Raw genomic sequence first — 20,073 nt, forward strand, 5'->3', positions numbered from 1 at the left:
CTTAAAGGTAACGTTTGGAAGCGGTTACATAAAGGACAGGACTCGGGGGGGGAATGTCCCGTCCTTATCAATGGGCCTCCTCTTTACGTGTGTTTTTATGGAAACAAAGTTAGCACTGGTATGACGGGACAATCCCTCCAGTGTGCGCTTGGCGGGCGCCACGTCGGGCATGTGACCCGGGAGACGCGGCGAGCTGGAGGCCCGAACACGACCGCCGAAAACAGAGACCGCCTCCTCTGAGACTGCGGTTTGTCTCTTGATTTAGGGTCAATTTTATCCACAGATTTGCACCTTTATAGGGGGTTATTTATTGGTCAGAACAATGTCTTTTTTACACTTGGTTTAGCCTCAGGAATAGTTCGTTATAGACTCAAAAACACACTCTTTTCTCCGTGTTACATCAAGAATACAATTGAAAGCACCATGGAGAATATACCAAATTGTACCAATACTTTGCCTGAAATATTCCAAACTATTAGACATATTTATCTTGTAATTTGACAAAAACCCTGACAATTAAGAACAATTAAGAAGAAATTTTACGGAAAACGGACAAAATGGGACTTTGGATTTAAAGCGCCCCCTGCAGGTCGGACAGCTCACTGAACTAAAATGCAGTTACGATAATTATTTTTGGAATTTTGTTTAAAAATGATAAAAACATGTCATCACAGAACAGGACATTTTTTAGGTTTATGATTTCACTTCCTGTTTGCGTTTGATGACATCACAAGAGGAAATTACCCAGAAAACACTGGGCCAAAACTATTCACATGTCATTTTTTTTTTTATCTTAAAAAGTAAAAATATATGAGAGCGACTTTATTTTGTTGAATTAATGTTCAGAGAGTCAAAAAAGTGTAAATCACGCATAAACTTTGACTGTTGTGATGTCACTTTCTGTCAGTTTTCTACAGATTTTTCAACATTTTCTCCACAAATACCTGCTCGATTGGTGTAAAACTGTGATGTATATGTACAACAGGTATAAATACACCAAATAAAGACAAAATTAGAACATCATACCTGTCATGGGCCCTTTAATGTGCAATAACCCTTCTTTTGTTTGGCTGCAAACCCTTTATAATCCAGTTTAATTCTGTTGTTGTTGTTGTTGTTGTTGTTGTTGTTGTTGTTGTTTTAGGTTTGTTTTGGTATAAAAAAGAAAAGAAAAAAACAAGAATGTCAAAAAATAAATCCGTGGAACCAGAAATATACCGGGATTCGCTTTTCTGCATTAAAAATCTGCACGCACCGACTCCTTAAGTCTTCAAAAGTCTTTAAAAGTGTAGTTTAGACTGTGAAAACACAACGAATTATGTTCTCAGGATGTCGAGCTACTTCATAGAGTCAGAGCATTTACCCCTGAACCGAATCCTCTCACATTCGGCCGCGACGTTTGCCACTTCGACGGACATTTTCAAACAACGCTGATTCACGTGGAAATCGTCACCGCCGCCTTCAATTTAACACATTTTACGGTTTATAAAAGATGTGTAAAACCATGTGAGGACTCGCTTTGGGCTTTGGGCGGGTTCAGACTGTTTATTGTGGGGAAACGGAGAATTACATTAAACGCTTAGAACAAATGAAACCAAGTCTAGACAGGAATTGTGAAACGTAAAATGATTTGTACGAGAAAAATGGGTCTGAATTTGTAAAAGTCTTGTCCAAATTTCCCTTTTCGAATGATAATAATAATAATTCATCAGACGTAAAGCGCTTTATTGCAATAATAAATACCAGTACCAGTGGAAATATGTGCCGTAAAATAAAAGTATCTCATACAGATTGAGAATATCCTGAAGTATTAATGTAGAGATCTAGATAAAGAGTTAATAAAGAGATAAAGAACTTAAATACATCCATCATTGTTATGGATATATTTAGTCAAAACACGGTCTTTACTCAGAATCTTCAGGCAGGATGTTGCCATGGTAATTCAGCCGGAAAGAAAAGTACTTTTTTACTTTTCAGGCCAGATAACAAGGGTAAAAAAAATAAAAAATAAAAATACAAATTCATGCTCTTAAATGTAGTGACGTGCAAGTAAAAAGTACTAAACTAAAGCGCAGCTACTTAAACATTTTACTCAGTACTTTTAAATTTTGTACTTTTCCGCCAGTGTCAATACTGACTCCAGCTATCAGGTGTCCCACCCGCTCCACCGGGTGTCCCACCCGCTCCACTCCACCAGGTGTCCCACCCGCTCCACCGGGTGTCCCACCCTCTCCACTCTACCAGGTGTCCCACCCGCTTCACCAGTTATCCCACCCGCTCCACCAGGTGTCCCACCCGCTCCACCGGGTGTCCCACCCGCTCCACTCCACCAGGTGTCCCACCCGCTCCACCGGGTGTCCCACCCTCTCCACTCTACCAGGTGTCCCACCCGCTTCACCAGTTATCCCACCCGCTCCACCAGGTGTCCCACCCGCTCCACCGGGTGTCCCACCCGCTCCACTCCACCAGGTGTCCCACCCGCTTCACCAGTTATCCCACCCGCTCCACCGGGTGTCCCACCCGCTCCACCAGGTGTCCCACCCGCTTCACCAGGTGTCCCACCCGCTTCACCAGATGTCCCACCCGCTCCACCAGGTGTCCCACCCGCTTCACCAGTTATCCCACCCGCTCCACCGGGTGTCCCACCCGCTCCACCAGGTGTCCCACCCGCTTCACCAGGTGTCCCACCCGCTTCACCGGATGTCCCACCCGCTCCACCTGGTGTCCCACCCGCTCCACCAGAAATATGTGTAATTTCCTTGACAGGTCGAGTTAGTATCCCTTATTTTCAGATAGTTGTCGTGTATTTATACTGCGCTTTTTCCACCTTCGATGCGCTTCATTAGGCAGTGTGTGTGAAGCGTCTTGCCTAAGGACACAACAACGTTCCCTCTAGTGCCCCCCTGTGGCACCTGACGTCCCGGGGGTCTCCCATCCAAGCTCCGATCAGTCCCTCACTTCCGCAAATACTCTCTGTACTCTCCCTGCCGTACACAAACTACAGCTTACATAACTGGTACGCGCGGTGCAAGTTGTCTTTGTAGTACTTGGACTTGACCGCAGGTATTCTTGGGTACTTCCCGTCCTTCGCGTTTAGCCCGGGGACATTTCCGTACTTTGAAAAGTGTGAGAAAATGCTTCACGTTTCACCTGCGGCGCGAGCCCAGCCCAGAGGCCACATACCAAACCTGCAGCATCACAAATACCATGCATGATGCCATCATGAGGCCTTATATAGACTCATGCAAGAACGACTTCACTTCCCGTAAAGCCTTTTATCACTATGAGACGACAGAACACATTATTTACATTAAGTTGGCAGGGGTAGTGTATACTGTATTTTTGGGCGGGTGCAACTTATACTCCTGAAAATACGGTATTTCCAATAGCTCATGTTTTTTAGTTTGAGCTTTTTAGCTGTTGAAGCCTGTAGTAGCATTGGAATATCACTTTTTTTGGTTTATTCTACATTTGTTTTGGTACTGAAGTTAAACAAAGGTTGATTTAGCTACCGTATTTTCCGGAGTATAAGTCGCACCCGCCAAAAATATGAAATGCGGTTGCAAGTGTGAAAATGACAAGTAATATCACATATAAGTTGCTCCGGAGTATAAGTATAAGGATATAAGTATAAATATAATTATAAGTCGCACCCCGGCCAAAACTATGAAAAAAGGTGCAACTTATAGTCCGGAAAATACGGTAATTATCGAACAGCTTTAATAGTAGTAGAAATATTTCCGGTAGCCTAAGCTTTTTCGTTTTTTGATTCTTACGTTGTTGTAGTAATTGAAGCCCATAGTTGCATAGAAGTATTGCAGTTTTTATTCTACTGCTGCTCTTTTATGTTGCAAACCTGAAATAAAGGTTTATTTATTTAATTTTCTACTGACAGTAGTAGAAATGTTCTAATTTTTTACTGAAGTAGTAGAAATATTTCCAGTGTGCTTTTTAACTGTACTTTCCCCCACAAACTTAGTAAAAACCTAGTAATAGTAATAATAATAATAGTTATTCAAGCTGGCAATACTGCACTTTTTTATTCTACTGCAGTTTGTGTTATTTTGGCAACGCTTTACTTTTCTAATCGAAGTAGTTGAAGTATCATTTTGCAGAATGTTTTTAACTGTACTTTAACCCAGAGAGCAAAGATAAAACTAAAATACACATCAACTAAACATTCAGAAACAAAACAGCATTTTGGAAGCATATTTAAATTAAAATAACAGTCCCAAAAAGTCTTTCAAACTTTTCCATTTCCAAATTAAGTCTGAATGTTATTGATTTCCCCATTTTGTGAGAAATAAAGGTTTACTTTGGTAATAGTCCAAGTAACGGCTGATTTCTAATGTGTTCAGCGTCACAGTCAGGTCTTATTTTTACATTATTATGCAAATATCCAGTGATAAAACCATTTAAATCCCTGTAAGTCATCAACTCTAATCAAACAGGAGGAAATAGCTCATGTCGTCATCTTTTAATCCACAAAACACAATGACACTGATAAAAACCCACTTCCCTCTCCTCGTGGGAACGCCCCTCCTCGCGCCCCGCCCCTGCTGCGCCCGGATTGGCCGCGCACGCCCTGTCTAAAGTACCGGGGGGCGTGTCTTTACGCGCAGAGTTTACCGTGTGAAACGTGCGCAGTCCGCGGCCGCACTTCAGACCGCTCCGACCGCGCAGCCGCCGCCACCGTGTCCCGCGCTCCCGCACCGTCCCGTACTGTCACGGCTCGTTCTGACGCTGCCATGCGACCTTTGACCCGTGCAGACCGAGACTAACAGCGCGCGACCACCGGGACGTTTCATTCGGTTTTTGTTGCTTTGTTGTTGTTTTTTCCTGGACGTTTTCGATGCGTGACCTCGCGAACATCATGAGCAAGAACGGGATGTTGAGCAAAGTCCACACGCGGATCAGGACGGACCCGTTCACGGCGAACTACGAGCTGGTGGGCAAAGAGCTGGGCAGGTGAGACGGGGCTCTGGGCACGGGGGTCTGGGCACGGGGGTCTGGGCACGGGGCTCTGGGCACGGGGCTCTGGGCACGGGGCTCTGGGCACGGGGATGTGGCCCGCGTGCCCGGTGCGCAATGACATCCACGGCATTATTATTGATGTCTAGAGTGATGTGTTTTTGGCGTGTGTTTTGAGTGTGTTTTGCGTGTGTCTGCGTTTGTTTTGCGTTTGTTTTGCGTTTGTTTTGCGTGTGTTTTGAGTGTGTTTTGAGTGTGTTTCGCGTGTGTTTTGCGTGTGTTTGCGTGTGTTTTGAGTATGTTTCGCGTGTGTTTCGCGTGTGTTTGCGTGTGTTTTGAGTATGTTTCGCGTGTGTTTCGCGTGTGTTTGCGTGTGTTTTGAGTATGTTTCGCGTATGTTTCGCGTGTGTTTCGCGTGTGTTTTGCGTGTGTTTTGCGTGTGTTTTGCGTGTGTTTTGCGTGTGTTTTGCGTGTGTTTTGCGTGTGTTTGCGTGTGTTTTGTGTGTGTATGAGTGTTGTCAGGACGCATACTTCTGTAGACTTTGTGGATTTGGTTGAGGAATGTGTGAAAATAAACTCACGAGTGGTTTCGCAGGTGCCCAATAGTCACGTCGGAAACCGTTGCCAACTCTGTCTGGATGAATCTCCCTCACGTTTGTGTTTGGAGTTTAGGGATTGATTTTATTCCTGGTGTTTGTGCCCAAAGTTGATCCATGTTTAGACCTGATTTCACCAGTTATTTATTTATTTATTACATTGTCCTGGTTTGTCTTATGCGTTTCACTGTTTATGGTTTTATCTTAGTTTATTGCTCTGTAGTCTTGATTCAAACCTGGTTTAGTCCCCGATGTTGACATGGTTCAAGTAATCCTAATTTAGTCCTGTTTTAGTCCTGTTTTAGTCCTGTTTTAGTCCTGCTTGAGACCTGTTTTAGTCCTGCTTTAGTCCTGCTTTAGACCTGCTTTAGTCCTGCTTGAGACCTGTTTTAGTCCTGCTTTAGTCCTGTTTTAGTCCTGCTTTAGTCCCGTTTTAGTCCGGTCCCTGCTCGGATCTTGTTCATTTATATTTTAAACTCCTTGGCGACGCTGCACACATTGACGAGTGTTGCATAAAATTACCCAAACTCAGAAAATCAATCTTAATTTAAGCCGTTTTGACCAAATCTGATTCAATTGCTGATGCAAAGTTGAACATTTCACTGATTTCAAGACATTTCTGGATAATCACAAGATAATTGAGCTTGAAATAAGGAAAATCTTACCACACTGACACACAATTAGACTTGAAATAAGAATGAATGCACTGAGACAGGTCAGAAACACGTGTAATCATTAAAATAATAATAATAATAATAATAATAATAATAATAATAATAATAATAATAATAATAATAATAATAATAATAATAATAATAATAATAATAATAACAACATTATTATTAACTATTGAAAATGATTGAACTCATGATTAATGCTATGAATGCCGTAATTTAACTATTCTAGAAACTCATTTTTTGCAGCATTAGACCTGGTTTCACCCTTGTCCAGCTTGAAAATGATGCTTTTTGTTCTTTTTGCTTCTGATTTGTCATCATCTTTTTTTGGCCCCGCCCCTCTTCCCACAAAACAACGTAGCAATAAACGAAGGCCTCGTGTAATCGCATTACGCGCGGGAATGTGCACCGCCGCATTCCAGGAGGTCCGAGCCGCTTACGAGGCCCGAGCGTCGAGCGGGCGATATCGGTGACGTCGGGCGCCGCGTTTGTCGAGATTTGGCCGATATTTGGTGCCGATCCTTCTTCCCGGTGGCTCCAGTTTGTCCTCAGAGTCGTCTTTTGGAACCGACCAAAGAACATGGAAGAACGAACATGGAAATAGAACGCCGATTTGGCAATAAAAAATAAAAATAAATAATAATAATAATGAAAATAATAATAAAATAATAGTAATTTCAAAAAAATATAATATATATATAAATAATACTAATACAAAAAAATTACAATAAATAAGATTGATAAAAAATATATAATAAATGTTTAAAAACAATAATAATATATAATAATGAATATACAAAATAAATTAAATAAATTAGTGTTTTCCAAATCTTGCAACAATCTTTACTATAACGTGTCCAAAACTTGTACATGCTGACCTTGCAATGGACTTAAACGTTTGCTTAACGGTTTTGCCCAAATTCTGGTTGCCATAGCAGCAGGACAAATACTGGCATCGGCTCTGAAAAATCCATATCTCTAATTGTGTCGTCACGTGTACGATATTCTATTCATTTATTCTGAGTTTTAAAAAAAGGAGGGCAGGGCATCAAACCGGAGACGATGCAGCATGTGACCTCATCTTGATTTCTTTAAAAATGAAAAGAGTCTTTGTCGTGATTTTGGATGTCGCTGTGGAATTTTCCCTGAATATTTTTGCCATCACGTGGATTCAACTCTCGCCACTGAATACGTGTGAAACACAAGCTATTGAATAAATGCAAGATGGGTAAGATTAAAGCCTTATTGTGGAGCATTCTGGGCTATTTGAAATAACATTGGGAAATAATGAAATCCAGACAAATTATAGTGGAAATCCAATGTTGAATGGCTTTAATGACAATCTATACCAGTTTCAAAAGGTTTAACATTTAGATTTGAGTTGTAAATAGCGGTGTTGCCAAAATATCGGTACTATATTGGATATCGTGGGCTGCTGTATCGATATATCGCCATGAGTCATTTTTGGATTATTTTGTGACCGCGCTACGATTGTGTTGCTCGTTTAAAGAAACAAAACTTTTTTTTCCGCAAAACTATTCGACATTTTGACTGGTTTGATTATGAAAATGGGCATGTTTCATTTTTAGTTTGCGCTGGTCTTGGTTTAACAAAGAAAAATATTGTTAAAATGTATTGGGTTCTTGGAAAAATATCGGTTATATCGGTGTATCGCAAAATGTAAATTGCAAACCGTGCTAGATTTTGATCCCAAATCCCATCACGGAAGGCTTGTTGTCATGGCGCTTCACTCGCCAGGTAACCCACGCCCGTAAAACGCCGATGAACCCGAAAAGACAAAGAGGAAGTGGGTCGTGTGAGGACGTCTTTGGCCTGTGGGTGGAGATAAAACGCACGCGAAGCTCCTCAAACGTCCAGACAAATATATGATCCAATCTCAGTTTTCTTCATAACGAGATGTTTTGAGAAGAGTTGACGCTTGTTTTTGTGATGTACAAAAATTGGTTTGTGGGTGTGGCTTCCAAGATGTGAAAAGTGCTTGAATTTTGGACGGCGCTTTCATTTTATAGCGGTTTAAAATGGCTAAAAATGTATTTTGATATTTTTGGGAGTTTCCCGATACTGATAGTCAGATGCCAACAGAAATGTGTTAAATCATATCTTTACACGTATTATTTCAGGTTCAATCATCAGACAAATGTGAAATGTTTGAAAAATGAATCACAAAAATAACACCTTTTAGACTCTTAATATTTGCTGCCGCTTCTGTAGTTCCCGTCCCGCTGCCAAAAGCCGCTCTGAACTTGGCTAATTAAACGAGAAAGAAAGAGCCCCCGATGGCGTCTTTGCCTTTTCAGCGCGGCACAAAAGGGGCAGCCATCATACACCCTGCCAAAACAAGCGAGAAGGGGGTTACGCCCTGAATGACTCTGGGGTTCTGGGCCTGACGGAACCGCCGCTGTTATGGGCCCGTCACTTTTTGGAGCAAAGCAGTGTGGGAAAATGAGAGGCGACACGCTTTTGGCGTTTTTTGGCTTTTCTGTCGCGTTTCACGTCCAGACAGATTTTGTGATCCACTATTTAGGGATTTGTGTTGCACAAATGGAGCTTTTGACCACGTTATCGCGCGGTTTCCTCGACGATCACGTGCCCGCCGCTGCGTTTAGCTTCATTCCCGTTCGCGCGCAAAAACAAAAACACTCTTGTCACTTTCCCACGTTTTCCAGACTTGAGACGTTGTAGGTTTAAAGGCCAGATTTGTTTATTCCCGCCGCGTGGTATTCCTTCCTCTGCCAGTAGGAGGAAAGTTTTGCGGTTGTTAAGTATTGCTTTCAGTTGACTTTAAGTTCTAAAGTTAAAGTACAAGAGAAAGTTTGAATACGATACAAACAAATGCATAATATGTGTCGTTTTCAAAGGTCTAGAACGGTGAAAATTTGGAAATGAGTGAAGCAACTGCCAGGATTTAGCTTTTATGTTGATTTCCTTGTTAAAAGTCCACTGTGTAACTTTTCCAGAAGTGTTATTGAATGTTCCACAGTATGGTATTAAACGTATCGGTCTTGCATTTATTTAGTTATGTGTTTTTTTTGCCGATGTGTATTTTAAAGTCGTATCGTCATCGCTCTAACTCTGCTTGGGCTGCGTAGTTCAATGTCTTGAACTTTTCTGAAACGTTCCACAGTGCGCCTTTTTGGTCAGGGCTGCGACGGCGTATTGACCAATCGCGACTAATCAACCGTAAAAAAAAAAATTGCAATCTGGACTACACAGACGCAAAAACGCTTCAGAAATGGCCTTATCAAAATGTTCAAAAAGACTATTAAAAAGAAACGATGTTTGAACCATTTTTATCAATATTGCGCTTCATTTGTAAATATTCTTCATCAATTCTTCAATACCCTTCATCTAGGAGCTTTAAATCAGCAAATTTTCACCTTTTTTATTCGGTTAAAAATCACAACGTACAATAGAAACACAATAGATAAATAATCGTTAATGACTGTAAGTACGTTCGTTGTGTCCCTGGATGAGGGCGGTCGACAATCCGCTCGTTTGTCGATGGCAAACGAGACGCAGACTGTATTTCACTGCCGCCGACCCCCTCCCCGCACTCGCCCCGGGACCCCCTCTGTCCTGTGGGTGGTCCCTCTCAACGCGGTGCCCTGACCCGTCGGGCCAGCGGTCACCTTTTGTCCTCCCGTGTCGTTTAAGGGTCTTGGGGGGGGGGGGATACGGCGGTGGCCAAACACAATAGTCCTGCGCCTCGGCTGTCAGCTGTGAAGAAAAGGGGAAGTGGACAAGCCCTTTTATCAGCCTGGGAGTGGGACAGTCAAAACACAACGGGGGGTGATTCACCGGACGTTCTGCACACGCCCCGACGCTGACCCGGACGCCCCCTGTCAATCCGTCGGGCGATTAATAGAGATCGTAAAAATGTCACCTCGCGGTAGATGAGCTGCGGCGTTGTTCTCTGAGGGGTTTATATTTATATCGAGGCGTTTGAAGGCGCTGCACCTGAGCCTCGCTGTCTTTAAAACGTCAAACTTTAAATTGTCTCGGCTTAAATGGTTTGCGGCGCCCCGGAAGCATTTCTAATTTGATTTAATATTGCAAAGCTAGCGTCGTATTTATTTGCATTCGCATGAGTTTATCTGTGTTTTTCACAAACTTTCAGAGGCTTCTTTTGCTTTGGGTGACTGGATTTTCATAATTAAAACTGAGACACACCCGGTTTGTGATGGGGATAGTAATAAAAGTGGGGGAAAATGCGTGATTGAAGAGCTATATTTTAATCTGAGAGACTTCTATCAGTGGATATGAGTTCTAAAGCCAGATTTTCACTATTCTGGCTAAATAAACAACATTATATTCCCCTTATATTCTTCACTGTTGGCGGGTTCAAAGTGGTCAAAAAGCAGGACAACTGGGACAAATCAGCGGTTTTGGAAACATCTCCTGGGACATGGGACACGGGGCTCAAAACAGGGACGGTCGCGGGGACAAGGGGGCGTCTGGTCACCCTAGTTTTCCTGTCACAGTAAAGCTAACAAAGACTAGCATGCCAACAACGCAGCGGTTTTACTTCCTGGTTCGCAGACAATTGAAAACTTGTCTCTTTTAGAAATATGTGCTTGAACGTTTAATTAATTAATTGATATTTAATGAATTGAATCTAGTATCTTAAATAGCTTTGACCTGTTTAGATGAATTAATTGACTTCTTTTCGACTCGATTCTAGCTCAACTGTTTGGACTAAAGACGGTAGAACTACAATTGCGATGAACGCCTTCTTTTCGCTCATTAGCCGTTAGCGGGTCGATGGGTGAAACGGATTCGCCGCAGAGACGCTGGAAGCTTATCTCGCTCTTGGCACTATTCAGCAGCTCTTGTCCGGAGCGTCGTCGTCCTTATCGTTCCGCTGTCGCTCGTGACGAGGAAATGAAGCTCCGCCAAATGTAAATAGAGCTTCTTCACGGCTCCAAATTGCACTTTAAACGTCACGTATCAGATGAGAAAATTAGTTATTTCTTTAGATTTGACATTATTACATTTCTGTTTTTGTTTTGAATAATTCTTCATATTTATTCAGTAGCAGTACGTTACTTAAATTGATTGTTTTTGAGGCATTTTAAAGGTGTACTCATTCACTTTTCTGGCGGAGGTTGCTTGTCTTTGTGGAGATGGGTTGTTTTATCGGGAATATTCCACTAAATGGCTGAAACTGATTTATCTAGTATTTATTAAAGTATGGATGTATTATTTTATTGCTCAAAAACACCTTGAAAACAATGAAAAGCGTTCTTTTTCTCTTATACTGTTACTTTTTCTCATGCGTTACTCGTTGCCTATTCTTCCTCATCAAGCTCCAGTGATCACATCTGGCAATCTTTCATATGATTGTGAAAAGTGTCAATAAATATAAGTGTATTAGAGCTGTCCGACTTTAGATGATGAGTTGATGAATCGATGGCGTTTTAGTCGACTAATGATCTTATGTAGATGATGATTTATATGGTTTATTGTTCAAGTATTTATATGGGATGACCACAATGAAAGGAAAAGGGACCTGGAGCGAGTTTGCTGAAGATCTGAGAGCGTTTAAGGCTCAAAACTGGGACTAAACCAGGACTAAACCAGGACTAAACCCGAAGCCAAACCCGGATCAGATCAGGACCAAACAAGGACTATTAAAACGACCAAACCAATCCCACCAAAACCAAGTAAAACAGACTCTATTTCAGACGCTGATGTTCCTTTTTCTCTCTAAATAGTCCAGAGCGATTATCGTCTTGCAAGTGCGGTTTGGGTCCGACGCTCGTTTGGATCGTAGAGACTCTGGAAGGTTTCGAGACCTTTCGCCAGTTTTACGCTCCGCCCCCTTCAGTTGGCAAATCGATCGGCAGGGAAGGTCTTTAATCCACCGGGAATTTCTTTAGTGATGTGTGTTTTCATAAATTCCGCTTATCATGCTTCCGCGCGTCACTCCTTGTCTAGTTAACTCACTGTTTATTCCCATTAAATCCCGTAAATTCCCGAAGATTCTAAGCAACGTCGTCCAACTTGACTTGCTAGCTCAGTTGGAATTATATCCTGCGCATACATTTTTACCACATCCAATCCCCATTTCTTCATCGTGTTTCTCGCCCAATTTGAACCAATTTTGCGCCAACCCGACCGAGTTTTCGGAAACCCGACCGACTACGGCACGGCCATCGTTGTCGTTATCTTGTCCCTCTCATCTTATCCCCGCCTTTTCTCCTTTCAGGGGGAAGTTCGCGGTGGTGAAGAGATGCGTGGAGAAGTCGACGGGAAAGCAGTACGCCGCCAAGTTCCTGCGGCTGCGGCGAAAGGGCGCGGACTGCCGGGCGGACGTCCTGAACGAGATCGCCGTGCTCGAGTCGGCCAAATCCAACCCCTACGTCGTGGCCCTGCATGAGGTGTACGAGACGAGCCACGATATTATACTCGTCTTGGAGTGGTAAGTTACTATACCCTTGAAAAAAGTAGAATATAGTGAATATTTCAATCTACATGTTGTAAATATGTGTTTTATATGGGTGGAAAAATTTAAAAATTGTCAGTTTTTAGGACATTATATTATAAATTTAGATTAACAATGCACAATTATGATATTTAAGACTGAATCATCTTATTTTTAAAAGGTTTAGATGTGGTTTGAACTAGATAACCTTTGCAGTTTCTCTCCATGGGAAAATAATGTAAATAAATGCAAACGTTGCATAAGTAATTATCCATTTTACAGTGGTAAGTTGGAGCTGAATTTGCAATTTAAATGTAAACCACTAAATCAAATAATCTGCTGCACAATTATGGGACAAAATTGGGGGAAGGCCATTGAAAACGTTCCCTGGTTGCGGTCATAAAATTGTGCCAAGATGTAAGATCGGACACTTTGCACGAGCGTATCAGACGTGTAAAGATGTTTCGTTTACTTAAAGCACGGCAGGCACAACACATTTTTAGTTTTTCGGTCAGTTTGGTCTCAACATTTAGTTTTTGCACATGGAAACAGTCTGCCACAATTTGTTTTAATAATTTCATTGAATTCACTCACATCCTTAGATTTCTACGGGACATTGTAACTCCAAGGCAGTTTTTAAATATGTATTTTTAGACATAAAAATCAGCCCCTAAATTAGCACCTACTACACACCACACTTTCCAAACTTGTACTTGACAATGTTTTGATGAAAACCCCTTTTTTTGTTGACAGTCTGATTTATTCAAGTTTTAAATAAAAAAAAAATAAGGCAAAATTAGAAATTTTAGGCAAATTTCTTGTCAGATCAAGTTTACTCAAAAACTAAATAATTATACATCCGAAATCCACTTTGTGCATTTGTTTTGTCTAATATTTCAACAAAACAAATCAAGACGTTTAAACCTGGCTCCGTCCATTTTCCAGATTCAAACGTCCCAAATATGTGCAATTTGGGCCGTTTTTACAAGTACAATGTCTTATTTCTATATAAAAACCTCACATGATGAAAAACCTGTCGTACATTTTTTAACTGCTGTTCACCTGCAGCGTCTCGCTTTAAGAAAATGTCATTATTATAGTTTTAAATGTTGAAGATCCAAGTTTGGCAATGTCTAGTTCACTTGTCCTGGTGTGAACCCTGATAGCCCTGATATAGACTCTGTCCGGTCTGGTTCTAGTCTCGGTCCAGTCTGGGTCTTGTCCTGATTCAGTTCTGGTTCTAGCTCAGATTTTGCCGTGTTGTTCTTGTGAGTTTGACAGTTGTTCACGCCGAGCGCCCGTTAACGCTGCACTGTTGTTAAGGGGAAACTCGCTGCGGTTTATCTTTTCATTTTTTCTGACTGCCACGTTTCTTGTAACGCTGAGCCCGTTTGCAGTAACCGTCCCTTTAAATACCAGCGGTGTGAACGTCCCTTTAAATACCAGCGTGTGAAGCGAGCGCGTGAACGTGCAGACGTTTGAACGCCTCTCGCTTTGTTCTCACTACATTTATTACAGTGTGAGTTTGAGGAGAAACAAGTGGATTCTTGTGTGAATTCAGACAGATAATCCAACTAAACTGCTAAATGGTTGCAACTTAATAATACAATAATAATAGTATACACTAATAATTACAATGGTAGTGGTAGTAGAATCTAGTGACAACTGAATACAAAAATGTCAATGATCAAATAAATGTCATACTAGAAGAAAACATACATTACATTTGCAAACAAACTTTCAGGTTTTCGGGCCACAAAGGTTTCATCTTTTTGATTCATAATTGATTCAACACTTTAAAAATTGGATTTATAGTGAGATGAAGGTAAACAATATGTTGATTTTTTTTTTTTTTTTTTTTTTAATGTATTTTTTATGATATTTGCCAATCTGATTTAACAATGTCACTTTGCTTGTGCTGAAACATCTCATGTGTTTTAGTCTGGAATCGCAAATATCTGTCGACTATTTTGATGGTTTTAGTCACGATTATTCCAGCTAATCGTTGCAGTTTGAGTTTATCGGCAACAAATGCTACAAAAAGAGCTTGTAAACTTTCAAATAAGGGTGCAAGGTTATGTTTTTTGTTATATTTTACAGACATTTTGCATTTGTCTGATAAGTAAACCTCAACCGATCCGTTCAAAGACACGATTCAGAGCATTTCTCTCTGATTTACTCAATATCGTCCGATTATCGTTAAAGTCTTATTCGTGCCACAGCGTCGGCCGTAGTTCTTGTTTCTCGTGGTGCAATGATCCCGGTGTGTTAACTTATCCGTCTGGCTTGGCTCTGCGGCGGTCGGTGTCCAGTGTCCAAAGTGGATCGTCCGGTGTCTCTGATGTCCGTCTTCCAATCGGCAAAACGAAGACGCAACTTTGTTCGTCGGCCGCCGCATTCGCGTCGCCACAAGGTCGCGCTGCACAAGTCGACCGAAGCTGCGCCGCTGTCCCGACGTGACGGTGGTCCGGAGACGTAGCGTGGTTTAAACCGTTGAAAATGACCGGAGTTACGTTAAGTTGTACTCTTAAAGCGAGATTCTTGCTGTTTTTTGGTTGGTTTCGTGGCCCGTTCATGTTTTTTTGCAATACTTAAATGTCAACCAAGACATTTACAGATGCATTTTGACCCGTTGTCGATGTGTCGCGCGAAATATCGTTGTCGAGAGATGTTCATCACCCAATCAATGCCAAAAAATGTCTTCAAACTCCAATTTCAATGCCACAATGATGAAAAGAAACACTACATAGACAACAATATGCAGTTTCCAGCACAAAATAGTGGTAGTTGAATATTACTTATAAAACAATTGTATTTGTATTTTTATAGTCATTATCTGGACATATTATTGACTTTAAATACGTTTATTAAATGAAAATGTTGAAAAAAAGTATAAAAGAATTGTGATTTTCAACAATAGCAGACTAAATTTAGGATATTCTCGATCAAGAAGCGTTCGGTCACCATTTTTCAACATTTATTTGGTATAAATGTATTGCATAAGTCTCAATGTACAATAGAAATGATAAAATAATCCATTGTGTGTCTTAATTAATAAAAATTGCATTGGGAAATGGACTGTAGTAATGGACTGTAGTAGGTGATTTTATACTTGTGCAAAGTTCAAAAATATCAACGTGCCCAAGACAAATGTGCTGCTGTGGGACACTGAAGTTTACAGTTTAATTTAGTTCAAGTGCATAAGACAAAAAGATGCAGAAACAGTCGTTAAAAGCAGAAGCTCGCGGTGCAATCGGCCTAACTTCTGAACTTCTGGTTTTAATATTACAGTTCATTCACTCTTTGTACAAAACTTTCATCCAGACCAAGGCATTTACTGGCACATTTTTGGACATTTTCCTGAAATTTTCTGGCTTTATCTGACATTCTTTGACATTTTAGCACGTATTTAGCACATTTTAGCAAGTTTAAGCACATTTTAGCACGTATTTAGCCAATTCTAACACATTTTCTGACATTTTAGCACGTTTTCTGACATTTTAGCACGTTTTTAGCAAGTTTCTGCACATTAAAAGCACGTTCTAGCACGTTTTATTCAAAGTCCGAGCTCACACGCCGCACATTGACACGGCGCAGACTTGGGCTCAGTTCACACGCGACTCGCTGCCAAAGCGTCCGACCTCAGAGCTATTTTCCATTTCCTCTGGGTTTAGAAAAAAAAGTAGCAGAAAAGTAGCACACGTCGAGAAGAAAAAGCCACTTCCTGAGCTCGTGTCGGAGAAGACGGTTTCGAATCATCACCTGCAGCCAAAACGCCAGAGAAAACGTTAAGCAGAGAGCACCGCACACATCTGACAAAGGTTAAATATTCAACTAACGGGTCAGCGAAGGACGAAGCGAAACCCGCACCAAGCGCCAATCAACAGACTTTTAATGGTGCAAAGTTTCATCCAAATTGAACTTGTGGAACGTGATTTCATATCGTCTCAAAGCCTTAAAGGAGCTCCACACAAGTTTACCTTTTAAACTTAACATTGAAACTTCACAGCTTTAACCACGACCTTTTGTAGAGTTGGAGAAATCACTCGTTTAATTCAAATTGTTAACGTTTTCTGGACCGTTCTCAAGCCACGACTAATCAAACATTCAAGAAATGCTGTCAAAAAAGAAAAGTATAGGACAGTCTTCTATAACATGTTCAGTCGTTTTTTGAACATTTTAGCACATTTCTGAACATTTTAGCATGTTCATGTAACATTTTCTAACATTTTCTGAAGTTTTTTCATTTTCTCTTTAAAACTTTAATTGGACCAAGGCATTAAAAGGCATTAACACTTTTTCGCATATTTTAACACGTTTTAACACGTTTTAGCACGTTTTAGCATGTTTTAGGACATTTTCTGACATTTTAGCACAATTTAGCACATTTTAGACTTAATTTGATCAGATTTGAGCTGTACATTTTTGAAAAAGTAACTATGATCTTATAAATACTAAATAAATACTTTGAAATACTGTATTTATCACAGTTTTTTTTTTACAATATCAGGGATTCTCCTGCAGTGGCATGAAATAGTTTAATTATTATGGTTTATCGTGTTTTTTGTAGCAGTAAATCACTTTGAAATATTTTATTGTGACTGATCTAGACGAAGATGAGGAAATTACTAAAAAATAAAACTAAATCTTTACTTTTTTTTTACCCTTTCCTTTTCGAAATTGACGTTGCATTATTGCTTTTAAATGTTGCCCCGCCCTAAATAAAACTAAACTTAAGACTTATTTTCAGACGTTTCATCCACTTTGACAATACTGTACATATTTAAACTCTAAATGATACGCTTCAGACCACTTCGCCGGTCAGATTCGTCTTTGCTTTTTGGGTTTCCGCGGCGTTCGAGGCGAGAGGCGGGCCTTCTATTTCGAGAGGATTATAAAGACTTCTCGTTGGATTTCCTCGCTGGGAAAACACGGCGGTATTTGAACAGCTGAAAAGCGCCCGGGGGGGGTTTTGTTTTCGGGGTTGGTTATGTAACGGAAAACGCCGACGGTCGAGAGGTTTGAGGAACACGACTGGATCCCTCACACATGGTTCTGGTTGTTCGGGGGGCGGCGTCTGAGCCTCTCACGACCTGCTTGCGTTACAAGAGATCTCTGAGGTTTCTGATAAGGTTCACGCTCCGATTAGAGAGTTTTATTTTTAAATTAATAACATCAATCAAATATTACAAAAATTAACATAACAATACAGTCACAAACACAAACAAAAATAAAACCTCACCCACCACCTTACATTCACACACAAAAACCCAATCAAAAACTAAAACGGACTAAATAACGGACAAAAAGGAAAATAACACTATTTCAATGTGTTTTAGTAGGTTATATATTTACTTTCCATAATTATTTTCTTTTTTTTTTTCTTTTGTTAAATTTATTTATTCATGAAATATTGTATTAGTTTTATTTATTTATTGTTTTATTGTTATTGATATATTTATTATATATATATTTGAGAGTTTAATTTGCAAACCTGTGCTTGTTTTTATATGTATTAATTGTGCCACGTGTAAACTTACACGTACAATATATTCCTCACTATTGGTATCAACAAAAATATAGACTAACATTTTAAACCATGACATCCCTGATTGTAATAAAATCAAAACTACCAAATTATGACCAAAACGAGAATAAAATTCTTAATTTTCTTTCCTGACCACATTACCGTTCATCGATGAAATAAAACTAAACAATAATCGTGAATAATCGGTGATGGTGGGAAAGCGTTCAGCGGGTTAAACCTGCAGTAAATCAAAGCCGTGATTCACGACCTCGAACAAGCTCGGACTTTGGTATTTTAAGACTCGCTGGGTGCGCTTCTTAACGAGGGTGCGCTTCTTAACGAGGGTGCGCTTCTTAACGAGGGTGCGCTTCTTAACGAGGGTGCGCTTCTTAACGAGGGTGCGCTTCTTAACGGGGGTGCGCTTCTTAACGAGGGTGCGCTTCTTAACGAGGGTGCGCTTCTTAACGAGGGTGCGCTTATTAACGGGGTGCGCTTCTTAACGGGGGTGCGCTTCTTAACGGGGGTGCGCTTCTTAACGGGGGTGCGCTTCTTAACGAGGGTGCGCTTCTTAACGAAGGTGCGCTTCTTAACGAGGGTGCGCTTCTTAACGAGGGTGCGCTTCTTAACGAAGGTGCACTTCTTAACGAGGGTGCACTTCTTAACGAGGGTGCACTTCTTAACCAGGGCAGGAGATGATGCAGCGTGTGAATAAACGGAAACTTTTATTGAGGCTGTGATGTGAAAGGCAAGAGCTGGAGGGCAGGAAAATAAACGTATGATCATGAAATAGCCACATTTTTTATTCAATACATCCATAAAAGTTGTTTAATTTTATATGTATTTTTTAATTTGTTTTTTTACCATTTGTTATATTTATTTAATTTAATGTGATTTAATGTAATTTATTTTATTTATTTTATTTATTTTATTTATTTTATTTATTTTATTTATTTTATTTATTTTATTTATTTTATTTATTTTATGTCACGGTAACTTGAGTAAAAATAATTTGAGCCTAATTGACCTCTTGTTTCTACTTTTACTGGTAAAAGTATTTGTACAGATGGAAACTACAGAGTAAGCAGCTTTTATGCAAGATAAAATGATGTTTGTTTGGAGGTATTAGGATTTGTTTATTAAAAAAGCGTTTTAATTAATCTCGTCGCCATAGAAACGGCTTTCAGGTGTTACATAAACGTGACTCATAATCATAACTATCTCGGGAGGTTGCATAATTTAAATGAAGTATTCGCCAAACTGTCTGAGCTTAACGGACTGGAATGTACTACAAGCACAAAGGAAGGGCGTACTCCGTGTACTTGTACTTTCAGTCACTTGCTTTGTTATCATTGGAGATTGGCTAAATTGAATTATATAAAACGTACAGAAAGTGGGCCAAGCTAAACTCCACAGGTGGTCTTAAGGTGTAGTCTGGTTTAGTCCTGCTCTAGACTTGATTTGGTCCAGTTTCAGTCCTGATCTAGACTTGGTTTGGTCCAGTTTCAGTCCTGATCTAGACTTGGTTTGGTCCAGTTTCAGTCCTGCTCTAGACTTGGTTTGGTCCAGTTTCAGTCCTGATCTAGACTTGGTTTGGTCCAGTTTCAGTCCTGCTCTAGACTTGGTTTGGTCCAGTTTCAGTCCTGCTCTAGACTTGGTTTGGTCCAGTTTAGTCCTGCTCTAGACTTGGTTTGGTCCAGTTTAGTCCTGCTCTAGACTTGGTTTGGTCCAGTTTCAGTCCTGCTCTAGACTTGGTTTGGTCCAGTTTTAGTCCTGATCTAGACTTGGTTTGGTCCGGTTTAGTCCTGATCTAGACTTGGTTTGGTCCAGTTTCAGTCCTGCTCTAGACTTGGTTTGGTC

At 40.5% G+C, this 20,073-nt stretch overlaps 1 protein-coding gene across 1 annotated transcript in view; it reads left to right on the forward strand.

Moving 5' to 3' along the window:
- Window positions 1-4,840: 4,840 nt before the first annotated feature.
- Window positions 4,841-20,073, forward strand: part of stk17al (serine/threonine kinase 17a like) — a 43,733-nt gene continuing 28,500 nt past the window's right edge. Inside the window, exons 1-2 of the mRNA XM_072442764.1 lie at window positions 4,841-4,968; window positions 12,474-12,686. Coding sequence (XP_072298865.1) covers window positions 4,853-4,968; window positions 12,474-12,686 — 329 coding nt within the window. The 5' untranslated portion in view covers window positions 4,841-4,852. The remainder of the gene's footprint in view (window positions 4,969-12,473; window positions 12,687-20,073) is intronic.

This window comes from Eucyclogobius newberryi, unplaced genomic scaffold (assembly GCF_026437365.1).
Source record: "Eucyclogobius newberryi isolate DKJ021-1_F unplaced genomic scaffold, fEucNew1.0.hap1 SCAF_13, whole genome shotgun sequence".
Lineage (NCBI taxonomy): Eukaryota > Metazoa > Chordata > Actinopteri > Gobiiformes > Gobiidae > Eucyclogobius > Eucyclogobius newberryi.